This window comes from Pundamilia nyererei, unplaced genomic scaffold (genome assembly GCF_000239375.1).
Source record: "Pundamilia nyererei isolate P.nyererei 1_Seehausen unplaced genomic scaffold, PunNye1.0 scaffold00340, whole genome shotgun sequence".
Taxonomy (NCBI): domain Eukaryota; kingdom Metazoa; phylum Chordata; class Actinopteri; order Cichliformes; family Cichlidae; genus Pundamilia; species Pundamilia nyererei.
Genome location: NW_005187741.1, coordinates 263,438 through 275,791, shown reverse-complemented (window position 1 = coordinate 275,791; position 12,354 = coordinate 263,438). Strand labels below are relative to the sequence as shown.

At 41.2% G+C, this 12,354-nt stretch overlaps 1 protein-coding gene across 1 annotated transcript; it reads right to left on the bottom strand.

Moving 5' to 3' along the window:
- Positions 1-7,253: 7,253 nt before the first annotated feature.
- Positions 7,254-10,745, bottom strand: tnfrsf11b (tumor necrosis factor receptor superfamily, member 11b). The gene is made up of 5 exons (XM_005752032.2): positions 10,689-10,745; positions 10,429-10,516; positions 9,704-10,097; positions 8,786-8,962; positions 7,254-8,382 (listed from the first exon to the last, which is right to left on the bottom strand). Exons 1-5 carry the CDS (start codon positions 10,694-10,696, stop codon positions 8,045-8,047), a joined length of 1,005 nt encoding a protein of 334 aa, XP_005752089.1. The 5' UTR covers positions 10,697-10,745; the 3' UTR covers positions 7,254-8,044.
- Positions 10,746-12,354: the final 1,609 nt, after the last annotated feature.

Below are 12,354 nucleotides of genomic sequence, written 5' to 3'. Positions count from 1 at the left end.
CACTATCACTTTCCCAGAGCTGACAGAACATGGAAGGAAAGGCATCGAATGAAGGGCTTTATGACAGCTTCAGCAGTGTTGGCGAGGACTACGTAAAGAAATGACAGTTCAGTTGAAGAATAAAGCTGGTCGTACCAAATATTGGTAGAACTGTTGAAGCTCTGTTTCTGTTTTATGTATTAGATGTCCACGTGTGTTTGCACGTTCCAGTAAATTGTTTCTCCTATTTCCCATTTTTCTAACAATATACAGATGTAACATCACCATTTTGGGTTTTTTTCTTTCCACTCTCAGTCTGAATCTAGGTATAAAAATCTGGGATTCCCAAGTCCTCTGGGAAATAACTGCATATTCATTTGGAGGAAAAATAAGGAAACTAACTATTCATGTGGCCTGTTGCTGTTTTGTTGAGTTTCAGAATATCTTGTGATAAACATCCAGGGTATATTCCACCTCTTGGTATATTTCCATGTTATGTGTCTCAAAACAAAAGTATTACTTTGGACTATAAAGAGGTATAATTATAGACATGCCAGGTATTGTTTCAGAAGCAGCTACTGTATTTACAAGAAGTAATCACTCAACATTTTCAGCTTGTGGATATTTAATGAGTGGACAGAGGTATGCCTGAGTAGGAAGATGAAGGAAACAGCCAGACCCAACATGCATTGGGTTTAATATGGAGAGCAAGTGTGAGCAAGCGTAAACTAGTCAGGATGAGAGGATTTCTTCTTCAGCTTAGTGGTTGAGCTGCTGGAGTAAATTAATATTTGAAATACTTAGATCAGGGGTGTCCAACTCCAGGCCTCGAGTGCTGGTGTCCTGCAGGTTTTAGATCTCACTCTGGGGCAACACGCCTGAATCAAATGATCAGTTCATTACCAGGCCTCTGGAGAACTTCAAGACATGTTGAGGAACTAATTTAGACATTTAAATCAGCTGTGTTGCATCAAGGACACATATAAAACCTGCAGGACACCGGCCTTTGAGGCCTGGAGTTTAATTTTGACACATTAAGAGTGTATCTTGTGTTATTAGACAGTTTTAAGTGAAGATGAGACAGGAAAGCATGGAAGACCTGCAGCAAGGGACCATGGGTCAGAACCAAACCGAGGCTGCTGCACTTTGTGGTGCGTCGGCACCATCGCCCATTTTGTTGGAGATAACCAAACACGCTGCTTGGTAATGAGACATGTTTAAATCACTGACTGTAGCTTTGAATTCCCCTGTTGGAGTTTTATTAAAACTTTTCCCGCTGCTGACCATAGCTTGAAGTTTTGATTCTGCACGTTTTACTGTAAACGCTTCTGTTTTTAGTTTTCTGCAAAATAAAAAAAGCATGTGTATTTTTATCATGGACACAGTGCTGCTTTTATGCAGCCTGAAGAAGGCTGTCACCTGATGATGTACCATAACCAACGCCTTTTTAAAGGATGGTTGGAGACGTATCATGTAACCTCTCACCCAGCTAAGAGAGGTTCAGTAAAAGATCTCCACCCACACAAACTAAGGTTGGAATGTTCATCCGGTTTCCCCACATAGGTGGAGCTCTTAAGCTAATGTCAAGAATAGCTGGTAAAGCAGCTCATTTAAAACAATTCCAGTAACGGTAACATTTTCCTTCATACCAAAAGGCAGCTGATGTGTACATTTACAAGAATAACCTGCAGCAGCACTTTGTTCACAAGGCAACATCAGAAATGTAATTTACAATTTGGAAGTAAAAAACTACTCTTAATGGTTACTGTTATCCAGTGCTAAACGTTGATTCATACATCTGTACATATACACCACATAGTTAATCAGGCTTATGGGCATATTCTTAAGAACAAACACAACAGACTGGAGAGTTTATCTCAGCCATGCTGCTGAATGCTTAGCATCGTAGCATCATCTGCTACAGAGCGACAGCACGCTGCCTCTTCAGCACTGAACTGAGCAGCAGTTAGAAACCAAGGCAGAGACGCTCTCGATGTGTAGAAAAAATCCAAATAGAGGTGTTGCTCTGCATTTTTGCTAAATAAATAAAATAATAAGACAGAGCCACTTTTGCAGTTTCAGACAAAAATAATCAGACGACACTAATGACCCGTTAATAACAGCTTTTGGAGCCTTGCTCTCATGCGATGATGAATCGCACACAGTCGAGAGTGGAAGCACTCAGTAAGCTTCTGTAGCTAAAATGTTTCTACAAGCTGGCCCGAGTCCATCGTTCCAGTTAAGGACGTGAGGCTGTTTTTCTGAAGAAAGACTGGTCGCCATGAACGCTGATAACAGCAGCATTCACAGGAACTAAAGTTTTTCTAAAAACCAGGATGTTCTTCTTTCCGCAGTGACACAAAGCATTCACAAGCGGTGTCCTGGAAAGATCATAACAAGAGCACAGCGTGCAGCCCTCGAAGAGGTGAAAAAACCCAAGGTTCATATTGTGTTAAAGACTGTGAATATGAATGGCTTTAATGGGGAGAACGCCATAAAGGAAGTCATACTGCTGCGTGCCTCGAGTTGTGTGAGCCCATTCTCTGGCTTTGCTCCCAGGGCCTGGACACAGCAGGCTTTACAGGAGAATTTCAGGTCAGGGGCCAAGAAGAGTCAACTAACTAAGAGTCAGCTGAGGCTACAAGACAACGTCAGAAAGCACACAACTAACAACAGCGTTTAAAAAATAGTCAGCTGACATCCAGGAGAAATTCTTGTGATTCCTTGTGCCCCATCGACAGCTTCTTGTCTAAATGACAAGTTATTCAATTCAGGTTTTTTTTAAAATCAATATGTAAATAAAGACCAAATAAAATCCATGAATAAATTCAAAGATCCTGGCATAAATTTGCAACCATACGTCAGTGTTTCCTCAGGCTTTACAGTAAAGTCGTGGTTAGAGATATTCATTAGGTGTTTTGCTGGTTTCATGGTTAGATTTTGTGTTCACAGCTTATTATTAAAGGAGGGATGAACTGATGGAATTCGGGTGATTCAGTTTGTTCGGGTCCGTTGATTATTGTAAGGCTTCAGCCTGAAGTTCCTGACTGGAAGCATAAGATAAACTGATTATTAAAACAGCAGAAAGTGCTTTGTCACTATGAAACCAGCCAATGACTGAGCTTCCTTGTTGGAAGTGTCCCAGTTCTTCTCATCAGGAAGCAACACATTACAGCAGTGAAGCTGTCCCTGGTTTCCCCCGTGGATTTCCTTATACAAGCAGGCAGACCCTTTCCCATGAAAGAAGCAGTCCTGTCTGTTTGTTTTTAACAGACCTTGTGAAATGCAAAACGTTTCCAATTACCAAACAGGCGTTTTTAAGAGTTGTCCACACTTTCTTTATTTGCATTGTTTATCGTGACTGTCCAGAACGTTTTTTCTTCATACCGTGTTTGTTATTCGGCACTACAGGAATTAGTGACCCAGCGGTTAGGTGGCTGGGATAGGCCCTGAACTGGATGCATGAATAAGAAAATGGGTGGAGTGGGTGGAACCATTTTCTTTATATAAAAAATGGAAAACTTGTATTTGTATGCTGTGTGCGCTGACTGAAAATTAGAAATGGAATAAGGATGTGGAAATTTCTGTCAGCTAGTTCCAAGTTTACTTTTATTAGCCATCTTGCACCATCAAATACCTTTTAAAGAAAAAATATCATTGTGGCCAGATTACAACATGATCTTCTCCAGGATGTGAATCCTGACCTCAGCGTGTTCTTTCTGCCAGCGGCATTCTCATTAACCAGTGTTTAAAGTCATGCTGCCATTTGGAGTCGACTGAATACAACAAATATGTTGTTTGTTTGTTCGATTTGAGTGGTTAATTTCACTGAAAGCATGTCCACTAATTTGTTTCTCCAGTGTTGTTACCAAAGGAAACACAAAGCGAAACAGACGTGGCCACAGTGGTAGAAGGTGAGATTAAGATACGATTAAACTTTATTAATCCCTCAGGTGGGTTCCTCTGGGAAATTCGGTTTCCAAAAAAGCACAGCACCGACAGAAGTTACAGAATATTATATATATATACACATATATAAATAAAATATACAAAGGGGATAAATAGGAATAAAAAATAAAAATAAAAATACAAGTGAAATTGCACCTTTCGAGTATGGAGTCTATTGCACCGTTGACTATTTACAAAAGTATTGCACAGTGAGGTGAAGAGGTACTACAGCTTGGTTGTCCCCCCTCCTTTGTCCTCCTGTCTCCCCCCCTCTCCCCTCCAGAGAGGAGTTAAACAGTCTGATGGCGTGTGGGACAAAGGAGTTTTTAAGTCTTTTAAAAAAAGTATTTAAAAGTTTTTAAGTTTTTATTTCAACAACTATGCCAAACTTAAGCTGGACTGTATTTGTTTTGGTAAAAGAAAAATATATTAAAAACAAGATAAAGCAAAGACAAAAGAAGTGCTGAGCATTGTGTCTGGATTCAGTGAAAAATGTTCCCATTTTGTTGCTTGTTGTGTTTCACAATTGATGTGAGATTTTATCAGACGTGTGCGCGTCTGTTTTTTTTTTAATGACTTGAGCATATGAGGAACTCAAGTGTCAGTTTTTACTCTTCAGTGGAATAAAAATGACATTTATTATGTCATTACACAGCGAAAGGTCTCCAGGAAGTGATAAGAAGGAACAACACAGTAGTAAATGTTTCCTAGAAGCTCGCATGAGCTGTACACTTTGATCTTTAAAAGTCGGAAGTACATGTTTGCTTTGGAAACGTGTCGTGACATGTAGGAAACCAGGAGGCCTCTGAGAGCACCAACTTTACTCAGAGCATTGTTCCACATCATTTGACCTGGAAGAAGACGTCAGAATCCTAAAGTAACGTTATATTTAAAATCCCTATATATCATTCCTAATATGCTTACATCAATGCAAACAATAGCTCTTCTATTGGCCTTGAAGGAGAGGTGCTTCCTATACGCTGACAATACCCACCATGCTTTTTCTCATTTTTTTCAGTGGATAAGTCATTAAGTTGACCCTGAAGACTTTGAGGCCTGTCAGCCATGGATTGTTACCATGAAGGTAAAAACATTCTTGGCTTTATATATCTCATTCTCCAAAGTTACGCCAACACCGATTCAACACTCACTTTGTGTCTGTCAGTCAAGTGTCCGTTCCATCTTACTGTGGCATTGTGGGCCAGAAGAATTTCCCTCGAGGCTCATTACTGTAACCAATAACCTTTCAGTGGGACGAGGAAAAAAAACATTTATGGGAATCTTCTTGTCCCGATTACTCATAGGGTTGAGCACCGCATTCTGCTGCTTTGGTCATGCAACACAGAGTCAAGGTTAGTGAACGTGATGCACCTGCAACAGAATTGCAAACGTGCTTTCCTGGTATTTGCAAGGTCACGACACAAAGTAACTGAGGACATCAAAGACAAACAAGAGTGCTATTAAAGCCTCTCCAGTAGTATTGTAGATAATAAATTTAATCTCAGATAAGTCTCGAAACACATGGACAATTATGTGAAGATAAATTACAATATTGGTCTTCCTGCCAGGAACATATTTGAATTTTTTACTGGCACAATTATTATTCACCCAAAAGGACTTCCTTTATTATGTTTCTTTGACGGGGGAATTCAACCGAGGAGTTTTGGCTCCAGCTCGCGGTGCAATATAAGCTAACAACAGTAAGGAGAAAAGAAATAACTACAAATCACACTTCAGAGTTACTGGAAGAATAAAGCATGCTGGTTCAACCAGTTTTATAGTTGCAGTTCTCCAGTCAGAGATTGATCTCTCTACACCACAGGTGTCGAACTCCACGCAGTCACTGTGGCTGACCAAACGTAAGCATGCATGTTATTTAACCACAGTGTGTGTGTTTGGATTAGTGGAGAAATCTCCTCAGTGGAATTCAAGCTTCTGTTGTGATCCATGACTAAAAAACCTCCAGTGAGCACGAGTGGACTCTTATGATGGACATGCTGTGACACACTTTTGTGCTGGGCCCCTGGGTGGCAGTTTTTAGTGTTTTTAGTGTGTGCCTTAGTAAACTGCTGTAAACCTGTCAGAAAAAAGGAAGCTGGAAGCAGAAATGGGAAGTACATTTAAAGGTCACGAGAGAATGTTACTGGCTGACAAACATGTGACACTGGCTGACCATTAATGCATGTGTATCCTCCTGTGGGTTGCAATACTCTGTAATGAAGCTCAGACCATCTGATGACATCCCCGTCTTTGCTGTGGTTTGGAGACTTGGAGGGCTTTTCCAGTCACTTATCTTAATTGTAATGAGGTAGTGTGCAGCAATGCTCCGCGGCCCTCTGTGAAAATGTAATTTCCCCCTAAACCCTAATAACTGGTTGTGCCACCCCATATGGAAAAGAAATAGTAAAAACTTATGTGATTACTCATGAAAGTGGCCACTTTCTCATTACTTTCATATATTGTTTTAGTAAGTATCCGAAACATACAAGTTTCATTATATAATTTTTCAAGGGGTCTTATATCTGTTTTCACTCTTATATGCTTTTCATACAAGTTTCACACAAGACAGATACAAACTTTATAAGATTTATATAAATCTTTTCCATATGGGACACTGGGCAGCAAGAGTTGCAATCAAGTGTCTGTAATAACTGTCAGGGAGTCTTTATTCTATTTGGGGGGATTTTGGCAAACTCTTTTTTGCAGACTGAATATCCCATTCAAGGTTATTCCAAAGGAGCCCGATCGGATTAACATCTAAAACCTCTTTTGCTTTTGAAAGCTTTCACAGGCAGGCTTGCTGGTGTGTTTTGCCTCACTGTCCTGTCACATAACACAACTGTTTGAGCTTCAGGCCACAAACTGATGGACGGACAGTCTGCTTCAGAATTTTCTGGAAGAATTGAACTTTTCCCGTCCTCTTCCTTTTGTTTGAATCATGAATTCTAACCTAAACTGAGACGAGTGAGGGCTCCAGTTCTCCAGCCTTCTCCCAACTTTAGTTAAACAAAGTGTGGAGCGGACAGGAAAGTGGGGGCAGAGCGAGACGTGGCAAAGGGCCATGGGGCAGACTCAACCCCGGGCCGGCCGCTGTGAGCTGCATGACATGTGGTCGCCTGAGCTAAACCGGCACCCAACTCGGTTACATTTTTAAGTGACACTTTCACTTTTTTTTTTTGCACAGCTGGCACTGTAGATGGATCTGTAAACTTTGAAGGGGTGGGGGTCAGTTTTTCCTCTTACAGTCTCTGAAGCCAGGCTTGCAACAAAAATGACTCTCGGTACTGGAGAGACCTTGGAAACTAACTAAACAAATAAATTGCCACTTTTTATGTTTGATATATTAATTTTATTTTGCATTACACAAAGCTTCAGGTAGACTAGCATAGCCAAAACAGCTCAAAATAAACTGAACTCATAGTTTACATATAAAAATAAAGATGGCTAACAGGCTACACCATCTTCTCTTTCTACTCGTCTCGGGCTTATAAATAGCAAAATAAATTACAAAGTTCACACATCGAGCTGTTACACATTGTTAAAACTTTAAAAGCCTTGAAATGAGCAGAACCGTTGCAACAAAGAAAGAGGTAGGTCAATTTTTTCTCCTGTAAAGGTTAATGCCAGCATTTCTTTATTAAGTCTGGAGCATATTTCTGTTTTCACTTCCAGAAATAAAAATGGGTGTTTCTAAATTCAGTGCTTGTTAGTGTAGAAACACAGGTGAAACATTGTCACTTTGCTGGGAACCTATAAAGTGATAACTGACACAAGTAGATCCTAGAAGTAGCAGATAAGTCATCAGTGTACTATTAGCAGCACATCATTGACAAAGGATTTAAAAAATGTAACATTTTGTAACTAAAGTGAGGTTACTTTTTTTTTTAAATTGGCCCAAAAAAAAAAAAAAGAATGACAAAACAATCTTAATGTTCAAATGAAACCAATGTTTATGGTAACAAAAAAGTGCCAAAGCCTGTCTTCAGTGCATTTAAACTAACGAAGCAACTTTCTAATACAAAAAGATTTTAATACGAACAATACACAAGGAAAATTCTTTGGTGCCTGTGCATGATATATATATATATATTTATTTATTTTTTCTCTTAATCTCAACCTACTTTGGCACATCAACCATCTCCACCTCATTCCCTCTACACTCAGTTTTCAGCTGACTGTCAACTCTTTTCAGCTTTTGGTCTAACCTCTCACCAGCGCCGCTCGCTCCAGCGTTCGTCAGTACAGACGGAAGCTTCCGAATCTCCTCTGCTGTCGCAGATGCTATCCAGGCGTTGAGCCGTTGGTGAAGCTCTGAGGAGTTCAGCTCTGTGTTTCTTCCCTGTCTCTTCCCATCCTGAGATGGGAGCTTGTGCACAATTCGACGCAGCCGCTTGATATTTATGTTATGGTGCACAAAAAAAGCTGGGAGGATTTCTCTGAGGTAGTCGGCACCATCTGCAAAAAGTACAGACAATCAGTAGCTGATAAAGAAACGGAGCAATGCTCTGACAGCAAGATGTAACAAGGCATTCAGATAAAACATTTTGCGTGGAAGAGCCATTAGATATTCTTAGACTAATGCACAGTTAAGGTTATAGGTGATTTCCACACCTTGAGATATGAAAATGAAACTGTTTATTGTATTTACTGGAACTGTTCCAGGTGGAAGGAAGAAGCTGTTTGAACCCAGTTGTTTTACTCCCTCTGATAACCAAAAGCCAAGTCTGTGATCACTCGCTAAGAGCTGACATAACACCCGTAAAATCATCGTCATTTTCAGATTTTCTTCCTTTCTGTTTCTTTTCAGATTTAATAAATTCGTCTGCCTCCTTTTGCCTTTTTAAACTGCTCATCTCACCTTTGAGATCTGCGCAGTTTGCACATACGTTATCGTGCCAGGAGGAGCCCCTCAGTGCCAACTGCAGTCCTGCACCACTGCAGCTCTTGTGCTCTGTGCAGTTGTGATGAGCAGAGGAAACCTCGGAGAAGGTGCCGTCAGAGCAAGTCTGGCACACGGTGTCCTCATCAGGTGTACCTGGAAAAGGTAATGAGTACTTTGATGAAGACACCTGAGATCAGTCGTGTAACAAATGGAATATTATTTGGGATAGGTTAACAATTAACATACTAATCGAAAGGAATAAAACCAAAGCCTTTTGAACTAAGTGAAATCGCCCTCGGCTCAATGTGCTAAAAATGCAGTAGGTGTAACAGTGGTCCTGCTAAGACTCTGTGTCGCTGTACCCTGAATGAATACATGTAGTTGCCGTCTTTGCCCCTGTGTGGCAGCAAAGTCTTGAAACTCAAACTGAGACTGCTTGCTTCAGTCCAATGCTGACAAAAAAGCAACACCTACAGCTTCCTAAAGCAATCCTGCTCTTTGTTGCTGTGTTGGCTTTTCAGTAGAAAAACCAAAAGCTGTAAGATGGCCAAGACAACTGTTGCAGGCAAAGTTTCAATTGCACAGAATGTTTGCAGTGTGGGAAGAATGACAGTGTCATAAAGACTGTGTTTGTATTTGCTTAGTGTTCTGAAGATGTCATCTGTGCCAAAGAAACAGCGTCATTGTTGTAATATATAAATAGGCACATAATTCAGGAAGCAGGCTAGTTTGAGTTGTTGTTGCCCTTTTACACAGCAGAGCGGCAGCAATTTCGATGCGTCATAGGAGGAAACCTAACAGCACTGCTATGACACCTCAAAATACGTGCTGCAGAAAACACATTTCCCTATGATGAAAAGCTCTGAGCTCATGCAGCAGCTCTGCGCACTCTACCTTTGGCCCGCACTCCTTGTCCGGGTGGACACGCGCTGTGTGGGAGGCACATGTCGTACTGCGTCTTGTAGTAGTACCCCGGTTTGCACTGGCACTGGCAGTCAGTGTCCGCTGTGCACGGGGTCTTCACCACCTGATTGTGACTGCAGACTCCGCAGCGCAGGCACCTCCCGATGTGGTTCCACACCTCAGTGAAGGAGCCGTGCGGACAATTTGCGCAGTCGCTCTTCCTCTCGGACGAGCACTGAGATCGCAGGTATGTCCCAGGGGGACAGCGGTCACAGCTCACCGGCGACCCGGTGATGGGGTCTCTGCTTTCAAAGGTCATGGCCACGCTGTCGACTCGAACGACGTGCAGTGAGAGCAGCACCACCGGGAGCACGGATAACGTCATCTGGAAAGAGAAACGAGAAAAGTACCAACGGTGAGTGCAAGGAAACATCAAAGTCCGGCAAAATCCAAGAAGGAAATAAGCAAATAACTTCAAGGAAAACAGAAGCGTCCGACAGACACGTGGAACAGATGAATCTCTCTCTTATTGGCTACTCTTAGAAGTAGTCAAAATAAATGAAAACTGTAGGTCTCCATGCTAAAAACGTCTACCTCCCATTTTTACCAAACTCAAACAAAAATCTTTACTAAACGAATAAATGCGTCCACGCGAGCTTGTTCTACAATGATTAGCGTGAGGAGGGAATCCCTCAGACGCTGACGACGTCACCTACCATTGCAAACAGCTGGGATGTGTGCGCTGCAGCAGGATTCATCTCTGTCAGGAGGATTGGCTTCAGCTTCCTCTCCTCTCTATTTAAGCTATGACGCCCAATACAGAACTTTAGGATGCGTCATCATCACCGCATGACTCCAGCTAATTTGTATTTTAAAAAAGGCTTGTATTTATCCCCAGTTTAATTACCTCTTACAGCCTACATTAAAACATTTTTTATATCATCATACAGGTTTGGGATGTCTGTATAAACACTACCTATCCATCCTGCGGGATGCTGCATTGACCTCACTGCTGGACTCCCACCAGAACGAAGAACCTTTAAATAAAATAAAGCTGCTCCTCGGATTTTCTTTATTTCTTCTTCTTCTTCTTTTTTACTGTTCAGTTGTTTTTCTCTCTCTTTCCGGTTGGTGTTGGGTAACACTGAGCCCACGGTGCGGTTTGACAGGTGCTTTGATGCGGTAGATCCTGAAACTGGTGCGATGAGTTAACCCCACATGATGTTTTGGCTTTGCTAAGTAATGATGATACATCATGCGTTGAAACGACACTAGGGAAGCAGTCCAAGCTGCCGGATATAAAAGTGGGTATAAAATAAAAATTACAAGCTGGGTGGTCGGAACACTCAGTGTGGTGTCCGTGGAGGGGCTGAACCCTGTCCCAGCTGCTGCAGGGCGGGGAGCACCTTGGATACGCTAACACAGAAAGACAAATAACTATCCAAACCCACATAAACACCTATGGATAATTTAGAATTACCAATTAAGATAACCCCACTAATTGCTTGTCTTGGACTGAGAACCCACGCAGACACAGGGAATACATGCAAACACCCTTCCTCCAAAAAAAAAAAAACTGTTCCCCCTCAGTATTTGAAAATATTCCAACTCACAGTAGTCGTTAACAAGGCCACAAATTCTTTCCTTGAAAATGTTCAAAGTGTCTTTAAAATCTAATCCAAGAGTGCGGTTGCTGCTGAGACTAGTTATCAGACTGCTCGGGGAAACAAGAGGCAGATTTTACACACATCACTCTTTACTTTGATCTCATCTCCTGCAGTAAGACTGACTTTCACCACAGAACACTGATCCTGTTGCTGTTCGGGTTTTTTTTTGTGAGTGATGACACCTTGTGGACTAAAGATGCTCTGTTTTACATCTTGCTCCTAAAGATATGAATCGTTTGATCTTTAATTAAAACCACGAATAAGTAGAGACCTTTTCAGATGTCTCGATTCACTGGAATGTGAGAGACCTGAGATCATGCTGATACTTACATACATTCCAGTGTGCGTATATAAAAGTGACTTAAATTGCTTCTTTAAGCGTCTGGACTTAAAGAAGTCCAGACGCTTTTCTTTGCAAGCTCCTTTGACTACGATGACCTGGATGACTGAGAACCTTCACAGACAAATATGTAAGACTGCTTTCTTCCATTTGTGCAACATCTCTACAGTTAGAAATATCCTGTCTCAGAGTGACGCTGAAAAACTAGTTCATGCATTTATTACTTCCAGGCTGGACGACTGCGATTCATTATTATCAGGATGTCCTAAAAACTCGCTGAAAAGCCTTCAGCTGATCCAAAATGCTGCAGCAAGAGTCCTGACAGGGACTAGAAAGAGAGAGCAGATTTCTCCTGTTTTGGCTTCCTGTTAAATCCGGAATTCAAAATCCTGCTCCTCACATACAAGGTCTTAAATAATCAGGCCCCATCTTATCTTAATGACCTTGTAGTACCATATCACCCTATTAGAGAAATCAGAAATCAGAAAGGGTTTTATTGCCAAATGTTGAGCAGGTTTACAACATTAGGAAATTGCTGCGGTGCTTCAGTGCAAACATACTGTCATAAAAATATAAAAATAAGAATAAGAATTAAAAGTGCTAAGTAGATAGATATATACATGATATATACATGA

Bases quoted from the DNA above. Each gene is read 5' to 3' on its own strand.
- tnfrsf11b (XM_005752032.2), bottom strand. The intron at 10,098-10,428 runs GTAGGTGACGTC...TTCTCTTTCCAG, and splicing joins CATCCCAGCTGTTTGCAATG to ATGACGTTATCCGTGCTCCC. The intron at 8,963-9,703 runs GTAGAGTGCGCA...TACCTTTTCCAG, and splicing joins ACAAGGAGTGCGGGCCAAAG to GTACACCTGATGAGGACACC.